Here is a 26,474-nt window from a genome sequence, read left to right as displayed (position 1 = left end):
GTACCACATCTCAAAATTTCTGTAAGATATTAGTATGAATAAAAGCATTGCTGCATTGGACACAGTGAGCCTGTTTACAGTTTTATGAACAAGAAATAACAGTAACATAATTGGAAAGAAATTGTGAGAAGAAGATATCAAACCTTAAGTTTTTAAAGGTATCATTTTCTGTGATGGGGGGAAAAAAAGACATACATTTATTGCTTGTTCTGAGTGCTAAATTCCGTGTGTGTTGTTGTGCTAATTGCACTGTTTTATTGCCTCATTACTTCGAGTGTGGGCTTAAACGCAAACTCCATGTTTCAGTTTGTGTCTATTATGTTCTCTGAACCTTTCTACTTATGCTTTTGTATATTTGTGCAAGGGAAAAATCCTTTGTATCTCTGTACTCTTTAGAACTTAGCCCTAATCATAGATGTTTGTATTCCACTTTTGCAACATTGTATTAATTGTGTGTGTTCTTGGTATTATGTGTCATGTTTTACCTATGACTTTCTTTTCTTTACGCAATATGCTGAGTGTATTAAACCATCAAACTTCTTTCAGGTATTTTGTATGAAAGCTGTAACCAGCCCAGTGATGCATTTGCTTGTTATGTGAATGCAACAAGAGGTTCTGGTGGAAATACTGGGAGCCCAATAAGTCCAAACAATACATCTAGTACCATTAATAATAACTTAGCATCACTAACAACGTCACCAAGCAGAGCTCCAGGGGGTATGAATCCCAACCTGAGCCAAAGAATAAAGTTCCTGCAGAGTCACTTAGCAAGCGCACCAATGCCCAGCATTACCAGCAAGTAAGCAATTCTGTCGAGAAATAATTTGTTGTCTCGTAGAAGCCATTACAAAGAACTTTTAATGTTCTCTCTAAATGTGTGCATGTAAGATAGTTTAAATGCAGTGATCACTTCAGAAGTCTTCCTCAAAGTATATTCAGAATATATGGATGTGTTTAATTTCCAATACATTTTGTTTCCACTCATTGTTGTACACAAATTTAATCAACTTTTCATCAGTGTAAGTAGGTAAATGTGTGGTTTATTACACTGAAGAGCCAGACAAACTGTTACACTGTCTAATATTGTTTAGGGTCCCGCAGCTATGCAGAAGTGCCACAATACGACGTGGCATGGACTCGACTAATATCTGAAGTAGTGCTGGAGGGAACTGACATCATGAATCCTGCAGGGCTGTCCATAAATCCTTATGAGTATGAGGGGGTGGAGATCTCTTCTGAACAGCATATTGCAAAGCATCCCAGATGTGCTCAGTAATGTTCATGTCTGGGAAGTTTGGTGACCAGCAGAAGTTTTTAAACTTGGAAGAGTGTCCCTGTAGCCACTATGTAGCAATTCTGGATGTGTGGGGTGTCACATTGTCCTGCTATAATTGCCTGAGTCCATCAGAATGTGCAATGGGCATAAATGGATGCAGGTAATCAAACAAGATGCGTAGCTGTCGGAGTCATATCTAGACGTATCAGGGGTCTCATATCACTCCAAATACACACACCCCGCACCATTACAGAGCCTCCACCAGCTTGAACAGTACCCTCCTGACATGCAGGATCCATGTATTCATGAGGTTGTCTCCGAACCCGTACACATTCATCCGTTCGATACAATTTGAAACGAGAAACATCCAACCAGCCAACATGTTTTCAGTCATCAATAGTCCAATGTTGGTGTTGACAGGCCAAGGCGAGGCATAAAGCTTTGTGTTGTGCAGTCATCAAGGGTACACAAATGGTCCTTCAGCTCCGAAAGCTCATGCCAATGATGTTTCGTTGAATGGTTCACACGCTGACACTTGTTGATGGCCCAGCATTGAAATCTGCAGCAATTTGCAGAAGGGTTGCACTTCTGTCACACTGAACAATTCTCTTCTGTCACCATTGGTCTGTTCTTGCAGGATCTCTTTCTGGCTGTAGCAGTGTCAGAGATTTGATATTTTCTCAGATTCCTGATATTCACGATACACTCTGAAATGGTCGTATGGGCAATTCCTTACTTCATCGCTACCTCGGAGACGCTGTATCCCATCACATCTGCGCCGACTGTAACAACATGTTCAAACTCACTCAAATCTTGATAATCTGCCATTGTAGCAGCAGTAATGGATCTAACAACTGCCCCAGACTCTTATTGTTTTATACAGGCGTTGCCGACCGCAGCACCGTATTCTGCCTATTTACATATGTCTGTATTTGAATACGCATGCCTATACAACATTCTTTGGTGCTTCTGCGTATTACATTTGCCTGCACTGTTTGTTTGATAAAGTTTGTAGAGCAGTAGTTATGATGTTCTCATTCTCTGATATTTGCCTTACGTGCAGTCAATGGTTAAATTAGATAAGGAGATTAAAATTGCCACAATTAAAACTGCTGTTGGTCTGCTTTCTGTAATACTGAGCATAATGTTACCACAGGATGCAAGAAACAAATTGTATTGTGTATTTAGTGTGTGGGGTTTGGTTGTGGTGATTACGTTTGAGCTATCCAGATATCCTGTGTGTCACTTTCTTTACAGCCACTGTGTACTGACATGTTGTTACTCGTTGCTGTCCACATTTCTTTTGACAGCCTCAGACTTCTGAAGATGTAACTGTAGTAATTCCATATTGTAGCGATTTTGTTTTGTGTTCTTATGTGGAACTACTCTACACTTAAATCTTCATTCAGTACCAACAGTTATTTTGTGTTTGTCAGCTTACAAATGTCTTCTTTGACTTTTCTTATTACTCTAATTCAACTTTTTAATGTTATCAGTGTTCACAATAGGTCACAAGGTTGGTTTTTTGTCAGCTAACCCATTTGCATATGATAAAGTTGTTATAAGAAAATTATTATTTTCGCTACATATTTTTGTTTTTCACATATGCATGATCATTTACAAAACATAAAGAAATACAATTATTTTAAGGACTTCTAATGTGTTTATTTACATACAGTTCCAAAGTTAATGGTTCCAAGTGAACCGTTTTTTTAATTGTCATAAATATTCGTGAAGAGCAACTTCACATATCATACATTCAAAAGAGGTTTCCCCACAATCTCTCAGTCATAACAAACTTAGTACCTACTAGAGGGAGCAGTTTTCTTTGCGTCCACATTATTTTTGGTGGAAAATGTTCCCGGCTTCTGACTTGAAGCCTTAGCGGATTTTCTGCTTTGCTTCTTCGTCCCTTAAAAGTATAGACAGGGAGAGTTACATTCTTCAAGAACTGCTCTGCCACATTGAATTAGAACATTGTTGATACCATCCTTTTGGATGCTGGATTCAGTATGTGGTATATTATGCCTACATTTAGTATTGCTAAGCCTTCTAATACCTCTTGACATAGTTTCTCATAAGTTGATATGTATGTCAGCTCTAGTCATTCCTTGGTTGTAATTTATAAAAAGTTACGTTTTAGCTTTGTTTTTTTCCATATTTGGGGTAGTTCTACACACTGTGGCCTATCAAGAAGCATTGATAGGAGGTTAACATTTTTCCTGCCTGTCCATTTCACTGTAAGAATATTGTTTGATGAAGTGGGTGTTAGTTGTCCCCTGCTCAGCTTAGTTTCACTGGACATGGGGAAGCATATTTTTCCTTGTTGGTGTTAAAATCTGAGCAACATGAGTTCTCCTGCGTAGCAATTCCCTGAACACACTAGTAGAGCTGTACCAGTTGCCCATGTAAATAGATATCCACTTCCCAAATAGAGTGTTGCACAATTCAAGCACAGTCTTTTCTTTTGCTGAATGGTTGACAGCTACATCACCATTGTCTCCCATTTTTCCAGATTATGTCTTCGGATTATAACAATGCTCATTCTCTGAAGAGTGTACTTTGTATACCTTTATACCAGATCTGCCTCTCTATGGTGGAATATGTTGAATGTATAAATGTCTGCCCCTAAACTTCATCAGGCTTTCATTGGTGCTAACTTTCTTGCCAGGCAGTTACACTCTTTGAAATGTGTTAAGCAGTTGTGAAATGACTGGTCTGCCTTTCTCAGTTTGTCATGTTGTGTTTCTGGTGAGTAGATGATAAAGTGCAAATACCTGGAGGAAACCTTGAATCTTGTCAGCAACTTTGTTTCAGCAAATATTGAAGCCTCAGTTATTTTTCTTTTTGACCAATTATCTTGTCTAGAATGTTCTTGCTTCTAAGACATGATGATCCAGTGAGCGAGGTATCTTCAGTTCATCAGCTGTTACAGGAAACCAGCATGTGTTGTCTCTGCTTCAATTGGTAGCTAGTGTTTCTGCTGCATAAGGGTTTGTTTCTCTTAAAGTGCACTCAACAAAAATTGTGTTGTTGGAAATTCATTTATGACTTGAAGTTCTATTGGATTTTATCCCTGATGTGACAGAACCTTTGCTTCAGTTTTGGATGTCACAGCGAAAATAACTAGTTTTAGGGTAATCAGCTACGTTGACCCAGTCCGAATGAGTTGCCTTTGAACAGTCGGCAGCACGCTTTGTTGTCATCGTAGCACATATTTCTTGATCAACACACTGTGTGGCATACTTTTAGTTTCCTTATTGTCCAAAATGCTACAGTTTTCATCACTTGATGTTGTATCACTTTGCAGTGTCCTAGTCTGTACCATTACTCAAATCATCGAAATCACTTTCTTCTCTTGGGTTCTACTTTGTAGGCATTGGGCATGTTGTCACTCTCTGAGTTCATGAAACACAGACTAAATGCATGTAAGCTTGAATTAATTGCTCAATTTCACAATATGGCTGCAGAACAATTGTAGAAAGCAGCGAGCTATAGAAGAGTTGTGTGTTGCATCTACAGTACTGTGACATGTGTATCAGTTACTGTACTGCAATAAGTGGAAGTGGAACTGCTGTAATGGTTGTGCCAGTCATGGTATACTGATAGGTTAAGTAATATAAAAGTGTGGTTTGAGTACAGTCCATACAGTGGTTCCCCTAGCAGTAACAAACACAAAAAAGTGGTTAACTATTGTTGCTCCACAATGAAAACTACACTTTTCATTAGAACATTTGCATCCAGTAAACCCTTTCACAGTGCATCTTATGAAACTACAGCCTGGCTTAGTGGTCTTAGGTCACGCGGGAAGAACACAGAAGAGTCAAGGAGTAGACACAGGGACAGGCAGGAGGACAGTGGATTTCTCTGAAAATCTTCAAACTTTTTAAGAACTGTTAATTGCTGCAATTGTAGCATACATTGTGACTGTTGAAAATGGACTTTTTTTGTTTGTAAATTGATGTCTTCTATCATGGTGGAGGTGTTAGTGAATGAGATTTAATACAGAAATGTTAGAGCGATGAGTCCTTCATATCCTGGAAGAAAGTTTGTTGAGCACAGAGATCCAAGTGAAACAAATTGGGTTGATGATGTTGAGATACTCCACACTCCTAATCATCCCAGACCAAGTGAACTGGGGAAATGGTAAAACACTGAAATCACATCTGGCAGGAGCAGGATTCAGTTTCCTGTCTGGGCACCTATTCAGAAGAAATGAAGCTTCAAACTTTGTCTAGCACCCAGATTTAGATTTCCTTTGGTTACCTTGAAACATAGATGTGAATGTCTTCAGCTTTTGGAAAGACTGTGGGCAGTCTCCTTTCAGAACTTATATTTTCCTTATTTCATTTCCATTTCAGAAAACAGGAATCCACAGAATCCTACCATTAAATTAATCTCCAACCTGTTGGTTCCAGATCTTGTGTCGGTCCAGTCTTCTCATAGATCCTGATCATTTTTTATTCACATTAGTTCAGTTATAAACCTGATGATCTCATCGAATTTTATAGTTCAGTTAATGCCATTACCCGTATTCCTTCTGCTACATTTTCCCAGGATTATTGACATTATACTGGGAAATATTTTGATTTATGCCTCTTTTGAGACTTGAAGCTTATTGTTTTGCCTGTTCTATATGGTTTACTAAATAGCTACAATTTCTTCCAATTTTGGTGAGAAATGTGTCTCCGTATTATTATTGTTTTGTCATTTCAGACGTCGGCAACTGCCATCAATAGAGGAGGCATGGAACCTCCCCATATCTGCAGAAATGTCATCACGACAACAGCAACAACAGCAGCAACAGAACCAAGCTGTTGCGCAGCAGAGGGGGCCAGGAACACCATTCCAGAAGGGATACACACAGGTTAATATGTTTATAACACCCCTATGTTTACAAAGTATGGGAACATGAAGTTAGTTTTTACACAAGCAAGCTGGTGATATGAAGTGATTGAAGTAATTAAGAAGTGGAGGTTATAATAATTGAAATAAGCTTGATTTTCAGATATATTACAGTAAGTAAATTGTTTAGTAATCTAGAACAGCATATCAGTATAGTTCAATGTTCAGTAAACTGCTCTTTGTTCCCAGAATGTTGATTTTCATCAGCAAAACCACAAACTCTTGCTGTGAGCAGCCTACATATCATGGTATTAAAAATGTCTTGCTCCCAATTCCTCCTTCTCCTCCTACTCCTAATCTTTTCTTTTTTCTTTTCCTCATAACATTTGATGTATTTTTAAACTATTTGTTGTAAGATTTACTTTGATTTTGAAGTAGTGCAGCCCATACCAAATGGAAAATTTTAAATTTCTCTTCTTTACAGCCAGGACCACAACCTCAGTACAATGGTATAAATGGCCATCACCAAGTCTCTCCCCAGGGTCCTCCTCCACCCTATCCAGTGCAAACAAATGCTGCTGGGACGAAGAGATTCAAGGTCATTATACTTTTGAAATGTTTTATTTTCTGTGCAGTATATTTAATAAATAAATTATACTGACATATACTAACTGCAAAAAAATTATAGTTTACTGAATTTGCTATCACATACATCACTCATATAAACATTTTCTTGTGCCCTGTCTTCCTTTCATTTTATTTGATTAAAATATCCAGCTGGCATGCTGTATGTGCAAGGGAATAAGTGAAACTAGACTTCTACTGTTTATACATATATTCATTAACTGATCTATTTTGTTTCATAGAGTGGGGGAGATGTAGTTGAAAATAGCCCTCCTGGTGCAAGAGTGGCACCAGCAACCAACCAACAGAGAGCAGTGCCACCACCAACATTTATGAACCAACAGCAGCTACACATGCTCCAGTATTTGCAACAGAACATAGCAAACCTTAACCCACAACAACAGGTAATATGACACAGAAAAATATGGACTTAATGCAACTGATTTTTCTGTGACTGTGTATGTGTGTTAGCACTCATGCTTGTGTGTACACTAGCATAAGTCTTTTTTTGTTCTTTCTTCATTAATTCTCTTCATTCTTATATATGACTCTCCTCCTGCTATCACTTATGTGCTGCAATTAAAATTCATACAGTATTCCAAAGATGGTACATGTCCTTCTTTTGCAACTTTTAACTAAGTGTATCATGAAATAGCTTAGAAATGTTAATTGACCTTTTACAAAAGTTTGTGTGTCACATTCGTTGTTTTTTTCTGACCCAAGTGTCAATTATATTATCTGTTGACTCTATTTTTACAATTTACTGAAGGGTAGGGAAAAAATTTTCTGAATAGATGCTGGCAAAAAATTTCTGCACAACCTACATTTATTAATTGTATTTGTACAATTACATTATTTGAGTTTGCTTCAGTGAAATAATTCTGTTTAAAGAGCTTAAAGTTTGAGTTGTTCTCTTTCATTTAATATTTCTTGAAGTTATTTGCTATGCGTCACACAGTGTCCCATTTATGCTAATTGTAAAGAACATCTTTTTTTGGATGTGCGCTTATGAAATAAGCGTATTGGTTGGAAATGATTTGTTTTGATAAAACACTCATTATTATAAATCTGTGTTGCAGGGAAAAATATTGTGCTATTAAATTGCATTTTAAAATGAATAATTCTGATAGTTTGTTCATTATATGGCTGTCAAAGTTTCGTTTGACTTGCACTGTTGCATTTAATATAAAAAGAAAAAAAGAAAGGTTGTTGACAAACCAGGACTCTTTATTTAGGGTATGCTGCAGCAGTTGCAACACCAGTATCGATTAATGCAACAGCATCAGCTGAAGCTACAACAGCAGCAGCAGCAACAGCAACAACAACAACAGCAGCAGCAACAGCAGCAACAACAACAGCAGCAACAACAACAGCAGCAGCAGCAGCCACAAAGACCTGCAGGAATTACAAGGCAACCACAGCAGCCAGCACAGTATTCACCATACCAACAGAGTTCTGTTATTAAAACATACAGTATGCCACAGCAAACAGTAAGTTTGACAGAAATCATATGCATATAAAATTAGTTTTTTGAGTTATTTTTATTCATGATATTTTAGCCTGCTTTTTTATTTAAGAAAAAAATTGACATATTAACCATTTCACATTTAATTGAGTTTTCTTTTTGCTACTCGGAAACACTTCATACATTAGGCCTACACAAATTTTAATTTGAACTGTCTGTTCCACAATACTTTATTTTTACAGCAGGGTTCAGTAGCACCACAGACTGGTTTTACGGATGCTAGTATTGGGTATTCTGCTGCCACACCTAGCACACAGCAATCACCTGGAATGCCCTACAAAAGTGCAACAGTGGACCATCAGTTATCATATCAACAGAGAACTTCCTCCCAACTGCAGCATTATCCATATGGTACTCAGGCTAATTCTACAGGCTTCACACAGGTAAGATGAGCTTGCAGCTCTTACTTATACTTAGCCACATCTGCACCCCACAAACTATTCTTCATTTAACCAAGTGATGTGTTACAGTGGTTAAGACATTAGACTCACCTTCAGGAGGAGTGAAGTTCAAATTCCCATCCACTGATCTTGATTTAGATTTTTCATGTTTTCCTTAAATCACTTAATGTGAATACCAGGGTCATTAATTCAAGTAGTGCATGGCAGTCCTCCCTCGCATCCTTGTGCCGTTCAAGGTTTTGCTCTGTCTTCAATGCTGTTTTTATTGACAAGATGCAGAGCCCCAGTCATCTGTCCTTCTTTATGCTCCATTTAAGACTGATGATGTGATAATGCAATGGCAGCAAATTAATGGAATTATAAAACTTCTATGGCTGGTTTACAACTTTCAAGAAGTCAGTCATGTAGTTTGTTTTCAGTATATAGAATTTAATTAGTGTTTATTCAGAAAATATTGATTCATCATATGCATGTCCTTCATATTATCTTGTATATGCTATACATCGGATACCCTCATAAGTTATTATAACATTTTAGTGAACTTTGCCCTACACACAAGTAGATATGAGTTGCTCTCATCTCCAAGAAACAGGAATACTTTTATACACTTGGAGTTTTAATTAAAACAATTTATCAGATAATGAACGAACAATGACAACTTTCTCTCTGTATAATGTTGCATAGGGGAGAAAAATACTCAGGAGGGAGTGTCACTGGTCCCACTTTAGGACACAGAAAAACAAAAGTCACGTGCAAAAGGCAGGAATTAGAGTATATGTTTGCTTTCTTTAATGAAATATATGTACTCTTCCTGCCTTTTGTCTATGAATTTTGTGTCGTTAAGCCATCGATGTTTCCCTGAGTCTAATTCAGGCTGATTGCATATTCTAACTGCCCAAACTCAGTGTATGAGATTGATATATGTTACCTTGTTGAACATAATACGTAAAAAGTAATGCTGTCCACGATCGAAGATTGATTTAAACACCACAGTGGTTTATTACTCATGGCGCTTTTGGGGGTGGTATACCCTTGCCTTCACTCAACCTTTGAACTGACATACTCAGCCAGTTATAAGGGGACCAACATTTTTTTGCCATTTGGCTTCATTCACTTTTGAAATAATTAAAGTAATATGTCTGGAGATTATATGTGTTGGAACCATTACAATAACTGTTACAATTCCACATCCCATGCAAATGTTAAGATATTGGTTGGACAACCATTATTGTAATAAATGGTACCTTGCACAGGCTATGATGTGGACTGCTGGTCTAGCCCATATGGATAAACGGTGTGCAAGAGGTAGTGCAGCAGTATATGCAGGTACATGGAAGAACTGTGCATCTGGGAAAGTACAGAAGAGGTACTGTCAGAAGGGAAACTTAGTACGGCAGCTTAATTAGTAAGAGCATTTCACATTAAAGATAAGGTTCCGTTCTTGAGTCACATTCAGGAACACACTTTCAATCTCAAGAAGTTTCAAAAACTGTGCACACTCCACCAAAGAGTGAAAATTTCATTCTGGATTTCCTGAAATAATTCCATATTCATCGGATATTCCTGAAATGGCAAAATGACAATGTTCTTGGGGGGATGGAAGGGAAGTCAGTGAATGAAAATGGCAAGTAGTATGCTTGAAGGCACAGATTTTAGAAATGAGAAACAAGTAGGCTCTTGCATATCTAAATGAGAAACCAACAGCTTTGCAGTTCAGACATTTACGTCTTGTATCACTTTATTCTCCCTCAGTTTGGTTACTTGCTTGTATTTTTGTTTTAACTCCAGAGAGCAGTCGTCAGAAAGGAAGCTTAGGGTGGACAGCTAAGTCCATAAAAGCACGCTACTGTGAGTCAGTTTGTTCTTGTATTCCACAAACATAAGCTGCCCCCCTTATTTTCAGTAATTATTTTAATTCTTTGTTTGTTAAAGACTTAAATGAAAAATATGTACATATTTTTTCATTTTGGTACCTTTTGTGTTAAGTGATTCAGCCTGAAAAGTTCCCTGACGAAGAAAATGCAGTGGGAGGCTTTTTAACCTTGAAATTTTATGCTTCTTCCATTATTAAAATGTTTCTCTGATTTTTATGTTACTGGTTTTATCTTCTTCAGATATCTTCAACAACAACACCTCATGCAACACCGCCAGCTCATTCAACTTTGGAGTCAAGTTCTTATCACCATACTTATCCAACATCAAATTCTCCTTCGAGCAAAGAACTTGCTGTGAGTGACCAAGAGCTACAGGCTTTACTTTCCCAGAAGGATATTGCAACATCACTAGCAGAAGATTTGTTGAAACATTTTGGGTCAGGTAGTGAAGATTTAGATGTGAAGGTGGAAGAGCCTATATCAACAAATCAAGTTGCCATTACGTCAACATCAAATCAACAGAACTCCAATACTTTGAGCTCAGGACCATTTTCTCCCTCAAATTTGCCAGATGACAGCAGTGGCAATAATTCTACAGTAATAATGAACTCTGGTGCATCTACTGCTGGCGAAGCTGTGAATGTAAAACAGTCGATGTCTCCAGCAGTCAGTACTGCAAATAGTCCAAAACTTGAGCAGGCACCAACACCTTCGTCCAGTGCTTCTACTGTAACATGCTCACCCAAACAAGAGATAAAAACAGAAGGAATATCCACTACTGTGAAAAGTGAATCTCAGAGCTTAATTACGACAAGAAGTACTTCACAAACTTCCCAGAACACCAATCGTGTTCCATCAGTATTACAGCAGGATTTGAAAGTAGAAGCTGCAGTTTTAGAATTTTCGAACTTATGTGAGCCCCAACCTGAAACAGAATACAGCATAGATATGGATGCCAAGTCTGTGATAGAGGCATGCAAGTAAGTATCTTAGTCCTGTATTTCCAGCATGATGGCTGTTCATATTTTCCACAACTGTCTGTTCTTTACTTCTGTTTTTTAGGGGCCGAGGGCTAAATGGTGTCTCAAACTGCAGCATTTTGTCAGACCGTGCTCCTCCACCGCAGCCTCCAGATCCACCTCAGCAGCGACTAACAAGAGAACAGCTGCTTCCTCCAACTCCCTCTGTGTACCTGGAAAACAAAAAGGATGCATTCAGTCCACAGCTACAAGAGTTCTGCCTCAAGCATCCAATTGCTGTTGTCAGAGGCCTAGCTGCAGCACTTAAATTAGGTATCTCTTGAATAATGCTGTAGATGAATAGCAGAGATTCTGAATTTCATGTGTAAGTTTTACAGGGGCTATCCATAAGCTTTTAGGTATCGCTTCAAAAAAATAAAGACATGTAATTAATTTTTTCTGTGTAAATGTTCACAGTTCTGATAAACACTGAAATTGGCGCATCACAGTACTATAGTGTGTTGTTATAGGAGTCAAAACAAAATGGTCCACCTCATTGGTAAGTGGAGTGCCTGTGCAGTAATTCATTTTCACAGCAGCGAAAAAGCTGTAGCTATGTTGGGGCCAACGTAGACACAACTGCAACATTTCTGTTGCTTTTGAAAGTGAATTATCTGTACAATACTCCTTTTTATCAACAGACCATGCCATTTTGCAACATACTATGGTGTGAGGTTTTTATAGTGTACCAGTGTTTAAAAACAAACAAAACTGAATTATCTAACTTTATTTTACTGAGATGATGATTAAAATTTTAGGACCGGACAGAAGATAGTCTATCTGTGATCTACTTTCAGTTTAAGAAATTGTAAATTTTATTTTTGTAATCATATCAGCAAATTAAATGGTTTTTAATGCTGGATATTAATACAACCTGGCATTCAGTTTCTGTGAAGACATTGGTAACACTGTATGTTGTAATTACATGTGATTACCTGGTACTGTGTGCTGTATTGGTGTTTAAATCCACATCCGTGCTTGGAAATGACAGGAATCCTGGTTCCCAGTATGGTGTATGTATAATCAACACAGCAATTACTTTCTATGGAGAAAGAAATTCATTAGCACTGTTGGTGTTCTTTGTGGAGTATATGAAGAAGTTGATTTAAACATGTCTTTCATGAGTAGCTGGTTTAAATCAATGCAGTCTCTTCTGTACTTAACTATTTATATTTTCTTTAATTCACTTCATACAGGCATGTGAAAATTCTGCTGACTCTCGGCTTTCTTTGTCCCAAGAAAGATCATAAGGTTACATTCTTGGTTTGTCCTTTACGATTAGTTTGCCAGTAGCTGATGTAGTTCAAGGCACTTGGCCTTAAGAGCTCAAAAGCATGTGTGTGAATAAGGGGAGCAGTAGTCAATTACTCAACAGTCCAACTGTGACAAGAATATGATAGATGCAAATTACAGATTGAACTAGGTGCAATTGCATATTATTCCACCCCAACAGGAGGGAAAAAAATATGGATTCAGAGCTTCAAAATACAAAGTAATTTATAAGGACCATTTTAAACCTTCCTCAAGACAGTGTGTGGACCATGGTTAATTCTAATTAAGATACCTTTTCTTCTGCTTCATTAGGACCCTTCAAGATCACTTGTGGCTTGTTTTGCAAGTCTTCTTTCTTCTCAATACCTCTCCACTCTCTTGAAGCTTCTGTTTCTTTCTTCTTCTGTTAAGACAGCTTTGATTGGTGTCCGGCCGCCTGTGACCATCCACCAACCCTTTATACTTCTCCCAGTCCTGTACTACTGCCTGCAGACTCCTTTCTTTTATTCCTGCTGCCTTCCAGTCATCTCTCACTCCCTTCACCCATTTGTTTCCCATACGACATGTTGCATTCCATATCTTTTTAGTCAACCTCTCTTCATCCATCTTCATGATGTGCCCAAAAATTTTAACCTCCTCTTCTGTATCTTGCTCAATATGGATTCAATATTTTCGTACAGTTCCTGTTGTGTTCTGTGTATCCAGATATACCCCATGTTTTTTGGTGTCTTATATGTCACAAAATTTTCCACTCCTCCTCCTCCAACTGTATACAAGCTCTCTTGGCAAGTGTGATCGTTTCTGATCCATACAGAGCAGCATTTCTTACAGTTGCTGTGTAATGTCGCAATTTGGCATTCCGTGTCAGATTTTTCTTGTCATATGGTGTTTTCACCGCATACCAAAGCTTCTGCATAAGCTGTGCTCTGTCTACTGCACTACTTTTGTTCTGTATGTCACCCGTTATCTTCTCCCCCAAATAACTACTACTATTGACTTTCTCAACCACTCGGCCATCTATTTTCCAGTCAGACTCAGTGTTCGGTGTCTTAGTCTTTCATATATAGAATGGTTACAGATTATATTTAGTGATCAGTCTCTACTGTAGATAACATTTTAGCTAACTAGACATTTTTTGTCCTTTAGACCTAGGTCTGTTCTCAACAAAGACACTTGTTGAGGCAAATCCAGACCATAGCGTTGAAGTTAGAACACAAATGCAGCAAACATCAGATGAAAACTGGGATCCACAGCAAGGCCGAAAAGTTTGGGCCTGTATTAGTCACAGATCACACACCACTATTGCCAAATATGCTCAGTATCAGGCATCGTCTTTCCAGGACAGCTTGAAGGTAAATTAGTCTCACATGATGCTTTTAATGAATAATACGCTATACAGATATATTTCACATTGGTGAGAACTCTCATGCCAGTGTGAGGGCTTTTTTATTTTTTCAGGAAGAAGGTGAAAGAACTGCAGGAGCACACAACAGTAATCTGTCAGATTCGGACTCGAAAGATTCTACAGGAAATGTGCGTCGAAAGAAAGGAGGTGCATTTGGAGGTTCAGGTGGTGGGAAGTCGGGGCCCAAAATGTTAAGATTTGGTACTAATGTTGATCTCTCAGATGAACGAAAATGGAGACCTCAACTGCAGGAACTCATGAAATTACCAGCATTTGCTCGTGTTGTCTCTGCTGGAAATATGTTGTCCCATGTTGGTCATGTTATTCTTGGCATGAACACAGTACAACTGTACATGAAGGTACTATTATTTAGTTACAAAAATATTTTCAACAATTCAGAATCCTTCTGATATGCTTGAATAATGTATGTATAACTTTTTCAGCTGTTGCAATTATGTTTGTTTTATTTTATTTTCATGCACGATAAGTCACACAGAGTTTGGAGCAGTGGGTGATAATATCCTTAGTTTTATTGTTGAAAGTGTCTGTGTATTATTTTTCGTGGTTTTCATATTTAAAGTGTTTTGTGCATTGTAATCAGAGATGCAAATCTTACCAGCAGGAATATACATTTGTGGACTAGAAATATTAAGCTTTGAAAGTCCTATGGCACTGATAATGTCATTTACCTTAATTTTTTAAGTCATTATTATTTTTCTGTGAAAGCATAACCATTTGGGATCGTATGGTAATGATAACACTGTTCAGCTTAATTTTTTATGTGGTTATTATTTTTCTGTGAAAATGTAACCGTTTGGGGTGTTTCAGATTAAAATGTTAGTTTATGTTAATTCTTCACTGATATTGTCTATAAAGCATATATAAACAGTCTCTCATACTTTCGTGTGAGTCTAGTTAGTTGTCTTTCGTAAGAAATGTATTGCTCATTAAAGAGAGGTAATGATTTTGAAGCCTACCCCCAGTCTAAAAGATATCCTGCTCTTCTCTTATATTGTGCCTATCACAATTTCTTGCTATATGGGTCATATCCCTGTGAAATAACCTAGTGCAGGACGATACCCAATGCACCCTCCCACCTGTTACTGTTTCTGAGCTGTTCTGATTTCGAACAGTGGTTGTTTCATAAAATTTCATTCTATACACATCAAAAAAAGTTTTGCTTCACCCCAGCTCTCAGAACTCCTGAAGATAGACATTGACTGTGGATATTGTATCACAGACACAATCCCTTTGACTGTTCATAGATGTCACTAAACCTGCCCAAAGATGTAAACAACCATGCGTGACAGAGGGTGTCCAACAGCCGATCAGTTCCAGTCAGTCCACCAAGAAGGAGGTACATGGCTCGTGGTGTCTGTAGATCAGCCCTGCCTAGATGGTCAATACCATGGTTCAATCACGTCCGCATTGTTGCTTTGTGCCAGGAAGGGCTGTCAACAAGGGAAGTGTCCAGGCATCTCGGAATGAACCAAAGCGATGTTGTACAGACATGGAGGAGATACAGAGAGACAGGAACTGTTTATGGCATGCCTCGCTCAGGCCACTCAAGGGCTACTACTGCAGTGGATGACCACTACCTACAGATTATGGCTCGGAGGAACCCTCACAGCGATGCCACCATGTTGATTAATGCTTTTTGTGCAGCCACCGGACGTTGTGTCACAACTCAAACTGTGCGCAATAAACTGCATGATGTGCAACTTCACTCCTGACATCCATGGCAAGGTCCATCTTTGCTACCATGACACCATGCAGCGTGGTACAAATGGGCCCAACAGCATGCTGAATGGACTGTTCAGGATTGGCATCACATTCTCTTCACCAGTGGGTGTCACATATGCCTTCAACCAGACAATTGTCGGAGACATGTTTGGAGGCAACTCAGTCAGGCTGAATGCCTTAGACACACTGTCCAACGAGTGCAGCTAGGTGGAGGTTCCTGCTGTTTTCGGGTGGCATTATGTGAGGCCGATGTACACTGCTGGTGGTCATGGAAGGTGTTGTAACGGCTGTACAATATGTGAATGTCATCCTTCAACTGATGGTACAACTATGTCAGCAGCATATTGGCGAGGCATTCGTCTTCATGGATGAAGACATCATGCACATCTTGTGAATGACTTTCTTCAGGATAACGACATCGCTCGTCTAGAGTGGCCAGCATGTTCTCCAGACATGAACCCTATCGAACATGCCTGGGATAGATGGGAAAGGGCTGTTTATGGATGACGTGACCCACCAACCACTCTGAGGGATCTACGCCGAATTTGCCATTGAGGAGTGGGGCAATCTGGACCAACAGTGCCTTGATGAACTTGTGGATAGTATGCCATGACGAATACAGGCATACATCAATGCAAGAGGACATGCTACTGGGTATTAGAGGTACTGGTGTGTACAGCAATCTGGACCACCACCTCTGAAGGTCTTGCTGTATGGTGGTACAACATGCAATATGTGATTTTCAGGAGGGCGAAAATGATGTTTATGTTGCCCTCTGTTCCAATTTTCTGTACAGGATCCAGAACTCTCGGAACCAAGATGATGCAAAACATTTTTTGATGTATGTATTTTATTTCTTGCTTTGTTTAACTACTTACTTACAGTTCCAGTTATACACCTGATCTTAATTATCTGTACCGTTATTGTACTATGAGGGGTGTTCAATAAGTAATGCAACACATTTTGGTTGTGGAAGCAGGTTGGTTTTGTTCAGGATTCCAGTACACTGCATTAGTCTCCGGTCTTCTGGCTATAAAACCATATTTGTCAACTCTATCTTTGTTCGATGTGACTGCTTTATGCCACCTTATTGGGAGGGCCTATATGTCCACATGCTACCACTCTACTGCATCAACATCAGAGTCAATGTCTTGCTGCATCAGTAACCTCACCATTATCCATATACTGCTTCCTGCAGAGTGCATCTTCACTGGGCCAAATGGATGAAATTGGAAGGTGTGAGATCCTGGCTGTAGGGATCATAAGGAAGAACAGTTCATTGAAGTTTTGTGGGCTGCTCTTGGGTGTGCAGACTCGTGAAAGTCCTTGTGTTATGGAGAAGCAGGAGTTTCTTTGCATTTTTATGGTGGCTATCTTACTGAGGTCATTTCTTAAATTTCCTGAGGGTAACACAATACACTTCGGAGTTGATCATTGCATCATTAGGGAAGATATCAAACAGAACTGGCATTTTGTTATCAGTTCAAAGTGATGAACCTATGTTTCATCACCTCTGATGTTTGACAAAAAACCACGGAGAAGCCCTCGGACGTTGGCGCGCCAGGTACATATAGTCTGCGCCCGCGAGCTCGGCTCCAGTTCACTACTGGCAATGGAGGGTGAAGCTTTGACAATGCCAGCCACTCGTGCTGGCGAAACGTCAGAAAAATCATTGGATGAATGTCGGCCGAAGAACCCGAGACAAAAACCAATAGGCAGTTTGTCAACAAGTGGCCACGAAAGCCTTAACAATTTTGTAAAATTTGACATGCTCAGCCTCATAACATGTAAGCAATTCTGCACAGATGGTCCTTTGTTGCTCTTCGTGGTCTTCTGTTAGGCGGTGAGAAACCCAGGATGCACAGCCCATTGAGTACTCCCAACAGGTGTATGGGCATGTCAGCACTACCATCAGAGATGTCCAGTTGAGCAGTGAGGTGTTTGATTGTGATCCTTTGACCACATGAAATGTGTGTGTCTGCACGTTCCAACATTGCAGAACTCACAGCTGTGTGTGGTCAGTTGACATGGGGGAGATCGGATAGGTTTGCATGACCTTTTGGCAATGATGATAGACACTTTGATGATGACTCACCATACTTTTGTTGACTGCTAGGTCTTCACAGACATTGTGCAGTTTCCTCTGAATACCTGCATCACTCTGGTTTTCCGTCAAAAGAAACTCAGTGACAGCTCTCTGCTTAGAATTAGAACACACTTCCATTAAAGACTCCGATTTGAAGGCTACACATAACTCTTGTCACCTATTGAAACAAAATTGAAACAATAAGGGCTCAAGCAGGAATATTTCACAATGTACCACAACAAAATCTGCATTTTTCAACTGAGAATGGCCAAGGAAAAAAGTGTGTTGCATTACTTATTGAATGCACTTTGTACTTGTAACTGATGTTGCATCCTTTTCGTGACTTCACCTACTCAAATGTGAGATTCAAATATTACTTTAATTATGTCAACCACATTAACATGCCTATGGCAGCTGGCAAGTTTAATATGATATTTGAAATCTGTAATGTCAAACACTTGCTGTACAAGGAGATGTTGAGTAGTGAATAGATTAATAAATAAGAATAAGAATTTGAATTTTACTGGTCAACTTTTGAACTTGGTTCCTCCTTTACATTTAGTCTTAATTGCAAAGTTGAACATTTTGTTCATGTGCTTAACCACTGTTCAACACTTTCATTTGTGTAATCTCAAATCAGTAGTTTCTTAGAAATGCAAGTTCTGACTATAATATGTAGTTCATCATAGTACTTGCATTAAAGATTTTAGGTGGACACTTTGAAATATATGATGGGATGGATAGATGTTCGTGTGTTGGAATGCCTCAATTGTAAAGTGTCTACAATAAATTATAGAATTCTGTTTAATCTGTGGTGTTTAATTTCAGGTTCCTGGAAGCAGGACTCCGGGACACCAAGAGAATAATAACTTCTGCTCCATCAATATTAACATTGGCCCAGGTGACTGTGAATGGTTTGCTGTGCCTGATGCATACTGGGGAGTTATTTACAATCTTTGTGAAAGGTAAGCTGTTCAGAAATTAAGCAATTTACAGAAATTTCATTTGTAATCTAATTTTTGGTGAATAACACTATTGTTTTTTCCCTCTAGGAATAATATAAACTACCTTCACGGCTCCTGGTGGCCTTCTTTAGATGATTTATATGAGGAAAATATACCAGTCTATCGATTCATGCAGAGGCCAGGAGATTTAGTATGGGTCAATGCAGGTTAGTGCTATTTCGACAAAATCTTACACATTTCTTCCCCTCTTTTTTTTTCTTTTCCCATTTCCTCACCTCTACCTTCATCCCATCTCCCTCAAATAACTTTTCCTTACAAATGAATATATGTGTATTTAAATCTTGCTACCACACACGGTATATAAGCCAGAGTACTGACTAATTATCATTCACTAAATCAATTATGAATGTGATTATAAATTCTCAAATCTGAGAACCAGTTATCCAAAGCAGCTGTGAGGCTATGCAACTATTATTTAAGATGGAGCATGAGTCAGTTGTAATCCAGCATGTCCTGTACTTATAAAATATTGTCAAAGTGAAAGTAATGTGGTAGAAATAGATCCTGGTATATATATATATATATATATATATATATATATATATATATATATATATATATATATATATATATATATATATATATATAAAAAATTTAAAAAAAGCACTCAGTCTTCAGTCCACGAGTGGCCTACCGGGACCATCCGACCGCCATGTCATCCTCCATGGAGGATGCGGATAGGAGGGACGTGGGGTCAGCACACTGCTCTCCCGGTCGTTATGATGGTATTCTTGACCGAAGCCACTACCAGTCAGTCAAGTAGCTCCTCAATTGGCATCATGAGGCTGAGTGCATCCCGAAAAATGGCAACAGCGCATGGCGGCCTGGATGGTCACCCATCCAAGTGCTGACCATGCCCAACAGCGCTTAACTTCGGTGATCTCACAGGAACCGGAGTAACCACTGTGGCAAGGCCGTTGCTGATCCTGGTATCAACCTTGGACCAAATCTCAAATCTTTGGATACTGAACAACTAGCTACTCTTGGGTGTACTGTTTTCATGCCTCATGCAGTCCATGCAAAGAAATAACAGCTGGCACCAGTATCAGTGGAATAGTGTGCATGACAGAATATAATGAGATGCCCCTTTTGTGTCAAAAAACTGTTTGATTTTGTTCCATTGTAGCTAGAGATGGGGTGTGGAGCTTACGTGAAACTATGCCAAGGATATCTGGGGGAAAAAAATGAAAAAGCAAGTTATGTACAGTAGTTTGTTTGGTATGTGGTGCTACTGTTGAAGTCTAAGAAGGGCAGTTTAGAAGACAGGACTAATTGATTTAAACCACTCTGCTTTTACGTCTTCTGGTTCAGCTCCTGAAAACTAAGAAATTTATAAAGATGCAAATTTGGCACACACTACAACTAGGATAATGAGGGACAAGTGATTTTGGAATGAAAGTGGTTATTGAACCATTCTGTCAGTTTTAAGGATTTGAAGCTTACTATTTCAGTTGCTGGACTTGACAGGTCTGCCATTTTACAATTTATGTCACTGGCTGTGCAACATGGCATTGCACATTCAGAATTTTCAGTGTTGAGTGGCTTTATTCTTAATGCTGTCAACTTTCATCCCGAGAGTGATACCCACAGTGATATGCATGATTGTAAATAGTTTCTATGTTTGTTCATAGCTTAATATATTAACATATGTGCCTTTACAGAAAAATGGTCATATGATCTTAAAATAATTGCATATTTTTACTCACATGTAACTGATTAGTGGTGGATTAGCTGGCAGACAGATGTTCCAGATTAGGTGATTGCCCTAGGTTTTGGTCTTTAGCTCTCCTTTTAGTGTGTGTGTGTGTGTGTGTGTGTGTGTGTGTGTGTGTGGGTGGGTGGGTGGGTGCGTGCGCATGAATGCTGCAGTGGAAGTATGTGTCCCTTGAGAAATGGTTATTTCATGGGAAATAATGTTACACTGAATATATGCTGCTCAAATTGATTTGAAAAATTTCAAGTCCATTCTCTTTCTCACTAGAATAACTAAAAATAGTTAGCAATGCACAGGATAGTGCTATTCCCTCCAGGGGGTCCACAAACCTTTTGTGGATACGTGCGTGGCGAACATGGGACCCCTAGCTAGTGCAGCTCTCTTTCCTTTCCAGGCTGCATACCTTCCCAGGCTGCATACCTTCCCTTTCCACAACCCTCCCTGTCCCGATTCTCCCCCTCCCCACCTCCACCCCCCACCCCTCACCCCCCCAGCCCCTTCCATTCCCCTTCTCCCTCTCTTTGGGAGTATGTTTTGTGCCTATGTCCGGAGATGGACACTTGTGACTGTAAGATGTGGTTTCTCTTCTTTTCTCTCTATACTGGAAAGTCTCTGTCCTCACTTTGTCCTTCTCTTTTCCTTGATTCTTCTCTTTACCTCCTTCTCCGCTGCGGCGTTTGAGACCTCTTCTCTTCTTTCCTTTTCTTTGTTCCCCCGTCTCCTTCTTTCCATCCTGTGCGTGTCTGAAGACTGACCCACATGTAGCTGGTGACAGGGTAACGTGTAATTCCCTGCCCCGGGTAGGCAAGTAGGGCACATATGTACCCTCTGGTAAAGGCGAGGCCCAGGGAGGGGTGATTACCTGAGCTGGTACCTTCCAAATGTGCCAATTGGTCCCTCCGTCCATTTTTCGGGAGGTGTGACCTGAGGTGTGGACAATCACTTAAGGCGGGGGTGCCCTCAGAGAGGCCCCCCACTAGGAAGGAGTGTGCCATCGGAGATGCCGGTAATCATTGGGGATACTTTCACAATGGTTTCCCCTACTTCTACAACTTCTGACCACAAGAGAAAGCTAGATGAGTCGCAGCCGTGGACAATTCTTCCATCGGTGCCAAAGTTCCTTGTTGTTTCTCGGTCTGACGAAGGCCAAGGCTTGTCCACAGTCAACCCTTTCATTATTCAGAAAGGTGTCGATGCAATTGCAGGTCCTGTAAAGGCTTGTTCCCGCTTACGAAATGGCACCTTGTTGTTACAAACAGTGTCCTCCACGCACATAAATTGTTTCGAACTACACTGCTACACACATTCCATGTGCGGGTGGAAGTGCACTGTACTTTAAATTCATTGCACGGGATGGTTTATGCAAGGTCACTTGACGGATTATCCAATGAGAACATTCAAAATTACATGCCTGACCAGGGTGTAACGGCTGTACATAGAGTCATGAAAAGGGTGATAAGGATTTGGTACTGACCCACACTCTCTTCTTGATGTTTGACAGAGTTCAACTTCCATCGCACATTAAAGCAGGATATGAGATCATTTCAGTTTGACCTTACATCTCCAACCCTACATGTTGCTATCAGTGTCAGCAGTTTAATCAGCCAGTTGTGTTCCAATATGGCCAAATGTATTACATGTGGCAGGGATGCTCATGAGGGTGACTGTCCACCTCCACCCCTTGTTGCATCAAGTGAATGGGTGACCATGCTGCTTCCCCTACAGGTTGTCCTATTTTTAAAGATAAATGAATTATTCAGGAAATCTGAGTGAAGGAAAAGGTGTCTACCTTTGCTGCTCATAAGTTATCCGCCAGTAGAAAGTCCACTGTGTTCCCAGCGGGTAAATATAGCACTGTCCTGACCTCTCCTCGACCTAATAAGGAGGTAGCCACGCAGATTGGCGATCTCACCTTTAGTGCCATGGTCATCCGATCGGCCAGCCCTAAGATCGCCTATTCAACTTCCCCACTATCAACCACTCACTCTAAGGCTCAACCTCCACCGACTCCTACTAAATTACAGGCCTCAAAATCAAATACCCAGACTTCCAAAAACAAGAGCCTACTCATGAAGATTTTTTACATACCCAAACCTCACAACCATCGACTCCTCCCTCATTTCAACGTCCTGCTTCCAAGAAGGCTCATAAGAAACAAAGTTCCTCTCCTTCTCCATCACGGCATGTCTCTTCTACAGTGCCACCCAGCGGTAGCCATCCTCAGCCTTCTTCTGTGGCGCCAAGACGCACTGCTGGTGGCCGATCAACCAGCCAATCACTGGCAGCAGGAGCTGCCCCCGAACAACCTATGGATTACGAACTTCTGTATTTTGTGGAGTGCCATTCCACGCCGTCAGCTGCTAGCTCTCAGTGCTCGTTGAGTTGACGGCAACTGTGGTGAGATTTTTCCCTTTTCTGTCCCCCCTATGTCAATTATCCATTGGAATATATGCGGAATTCACTCCAATGGGGATGAATTGTCAATCCTCTTACGATCCTACTCCCCGGTCTTCTTTTGTCTTCAGGAAACAAAGTTACATCCCCATGATTGCTTTGCCTTCCCTTATTTGCAATTAGTCTGGATTGGTCTCCCCTCTGTCGATGGCACTCCAGCACATGGGGGACTTTACAATTCTTCTCCACGATACTATCCATCACCACCCAATCCCCTTAAACAGTTCCTTGCAAGCTGTTGCTGTATATCTTTCTCTTTCTGGATAAACCTTCTCTCTTTGTACCATACACCACATTCCGTCGTCCACACCAATGGCAAGAGCCAATCTCCTTCCTCAGCTCCCACCCCCTCATTTGCTGGTTGGGGACTTCAATGCTCACCAACCGCTTTGGGGATCTCCGCATCCTTGTCCAAGAGGCTCCCTATTGATTGTCCTCTTCCACAAAGTGGATCTTGTTTGCCTCAACACTGGGGAACCTACATTTTTGCCTACCTCCATGTCAACCTCCTCTCATTTGGACCTTTTGGTTGGTACTGTTCAGCTAGTTCAGTGCTTCGAATTGCTCACTCTTGCTGATACACACTCGAGTGACCATTTTCCATGTGCCCTTCAATTACAGCCCCATCTTTGCGCCCAAGATACTGGAAGTTTTCCCTAGCCAATTAGACACTTTTCTCCTCTCTAGCAACATTTGATGACCATCAATTTTCTAGCACTGACGATCAGCTCACTTATGTTACAGAAGTTATTTTTACAGATGCGGAATAGTTGAACACCTCGTACCTCCCCTCTGCCCCCCCCCCCCACCCCCACCCCTCACCCCCACCCCCCACCCCCACCAGTTCCGTAGTGGAACGAGACATGCTGTGACTCAATACACGAGCTGAGACATGCTCTTCGTGTTTTTTGCCACCATCCTATGTTGGCCAACTGTATTCGCCATAAGCAGCTACATGCGTGATGCTGTTGCATCATCTGCGATGGCAAGAAGGCAAGCTGGGACTTTTTTACCAGCTCCTTTAATACCTTCACTCCCTCACCTGTAGTTTGGAGTTGAATTCAATGGTTATCTGGCATGTCTAGTTTCTCCCCGATCTCTGGTCTAACTGTTGCGCAGGATACCTTAGTGGACCCAGTCGCAATTTCTAAATCATTGGGTGAACACTTTGCTGAGATTTTGAGCTCTTCAAATTACCCGCAAGCCTTTCTAACGAAGAAACGACCAGCAGAAGGGCGCTATCTTGCTTTCTCCTCTCAAAATTGCGAAAGCTATAATACTATTTTTTCTATGAGGAAACTCCAACATGCACTCTCTTCCTCTCGCTCTTCCGCCCCAGGACTGATGGCATCCATGTCCAAATGTTGCTGCATTTATCATACCATATTCTGCATTACCTCCTTCGCCCTTATAATTGAACATGGACTGACAGTACCTTTCTCAGTAGATGGCAGGAAGCTATCGTCATTCTTGTTCCAAAATCTGGAAAGGACAAACATTTCCCCTTTAGCTATCACCCCATCTCTCTCATGAGTAGTGTATGTAAGGTTTTGGAGTGATGGTAATTTGCCGTTTGGGCTGGTGGCTGGAGTCCTGAAACCTTTTAACACCTGCCCAATGCGGTTTCCGAAAGCATCGTTTCACAGTTGACCATCTAGTTGCTCTCTCCACTCATATCATCAACAATTTTCTCGGGAAACTCCAAACGGTAGCTATATTTTTTGATCTGGAGAGGGCATACGATACCTGTTGGAGGATAGGCATCCCCTGCACACTGTTCTCTTGGGGCTTTTGAGGTCAGCTACCCCTTTCCACTCATGAATTTATGACAGAGTGCACATTTAAGGTGCAAGTGAACACAACTCTCTCCCGTACTTTCTCCCAAGAAAACAGGCTGCCCCAGGGCTCCATGTTAAGTTTTGTACTGTTTGCCATTGCCATAAATCCAATTATGGATTGTCTCCTTCCTGATGTTTCAGGCTCCCTCATTGTCAGTGATGATTTTACAATCTACCACAGCTCTCAATGGACCCCCCCCCCTCCCGTGTTCTGAGTGGTACCTCCTGGGGAGCTGACAGAGTGGTCCTCCTCGGCTTACATTGCACCTTAGTATGCTCGAAATTGGAAGCATAGTTTACTCCTCTGATGGCCGTCTATTCTTCGACGTCTCAACTCTGTCCACCACCATGGATTGTGTTTAGTATCTGGAGCTTTTTACACCAGCCCTGTGGAGAGCCTTTGTGCTGAGAGCACTGAACCTCCACTATCTGATGTGTGAGCTGTCCTTCTGAGTCGTTACACAAGTCATCTGTCTTCCAAGCTTGCTCAACTGACCCACGCTCTTCCCTAACCCCCCCCCCCCCCCGGTGCCTTCTTGGATTTAGGTTATGCAGGCAGACCTTCCTCTCTACTATCACTGGGAGTCTGCTTCTGTCTACTGCTACATTCCCTTTCCTTCCGGTGGAGGATGCCACATTTATTTACACTGGTGGCTCAAAGACCACATTTGGTGTTGGGAGTGCCTATATTGTTGGCGACACCCTTATTAAATTTCGGCTTCCCGACCAACGTTTGGTTTTTACTACAGAGCTTTATGCTGTTCTCCAGGCTGTTCAATATATCTGTCGCCATTAGCAGATAGAGTATATTATATGCCCAGATTCACTCAGCTCTCTTCTCAACCTCCAAGCTCTTTATCCCTTCTACCCTCTCATCCACCAGATTCAGGACTGCCTCCACATGCTCCACTTGGGTGACGTCTCTGTGGCATTTCTCTGGATCCTGGGGCATGTTGGTATCTGCGGAAATGAGGCAGCCTATGTAGCGGCAAAGACTGCAGTCTCTCTTCCTCGGCCCACTGTTTGCATGGTTCCCTTTGCTGATCTACAGACCGTTTTGTGTCGTCGTGTTGCTCTTTTATGGCACACACATTGGTCTGCACTTCCTAATAATAAATTATGGGTCATAAAACTTCTTCCCTGTGCTTGGACCTCTTCCTCCCAGCCTTATCATCGGGAGGAGGTAATTTTAACTAGACTCTGGGTAGGGCTTTTTAGCCACCGACATCTTTTAAGTGGCGATCCTCCTCCACTTTTGCCCCATTGCTCTCAACCGTGAACAGTGAGACACCTTTTCTTTCAGTGCCCCTATTTTAATCTGCTATGTGTCCATTTACAGCTGTTGCCTGATATATCTTCCCTTTTAGAAGATG

At 40.7% G+C, this 26,474-nt stretch overlaps 1 protein-coding gene and 1 pseudogene across 1 annotated transcript in view; one reads left to right on the top strand and one right to left on the bottom strand.

Moving 5' to 3' along the window:
• LOC124790266 (histone demethylase UTY) overlaps positions 1-26,474 on the top strand; it is a 327,821-nt gene that overhangs the window by 266,426 nt on the left and 34,921 nt on the right. The window contains exons 9-20 of the mRNA XM_047257771.1: positions 547-799; positions 5,993-6,143; positions 6,606-6,719; positions 6,988-7,149; positions 7,981-8,235; positions 8,453-8,653; positions 10,786-11,525; positions 11,608-11,837; positions 13,983-14,188; positions 14,295-14,600; positions 18,899-19,035; positions 19,123-19,241. Coding sequence (XP_047113727.1) covers positions 547-799; positions 5,993-6,143; positions 6,606-6,719; positions 6,988-7,149; positions 7,981-8,235; positions 8,453-8,653; positions 10,786-11,525; positions 11,608-11,837; positions 13,983-14,188; positions 14,295-14,600; positions 18,899-19,035; positions 19,123-19,241 — 2,874 coding nt within the window. The remainder of the gene's footprint in view (positions 1-546; positions 800-5,992; positions 6,144-6,605; positions 6,720-6,987; positions 7,150-7,980; positions 8,236-8,452; positions 8,654-10,785; positions 11,526-11,607; positions 11,838-13,982; positions 14,189-14,294; positions 14,601-18,898; positions 19,036-19,122; positions 19,242-26,474) is intronic.
• LOC124718947 lies at positions 19,900-20,017 on the bottom strand (annotated as a pseudogene).

The sequence above is a fragment of the Schistocerca piceifrons genome, chromosome 1 (genome assembly GCF_021461385.2).
Source record: "Schistocerca piceifrons isolate TAMUIC-IGC-003096 chromosome 1, iqSchPice1.1, whole genome shotgun sequence".
Classification (NCBI taxonomy): Eukaryota; Metazoa; Arthropoda; class Insecta; order Orthoptera; family Acrididae; genus Schistocerca; species Schistocerca piceifrons.
The sequence above is the reverse complement of the archived record's forward strand: the minus strand, read 5'-3'. Positions and strand labels throughout refer to the sequence as shown.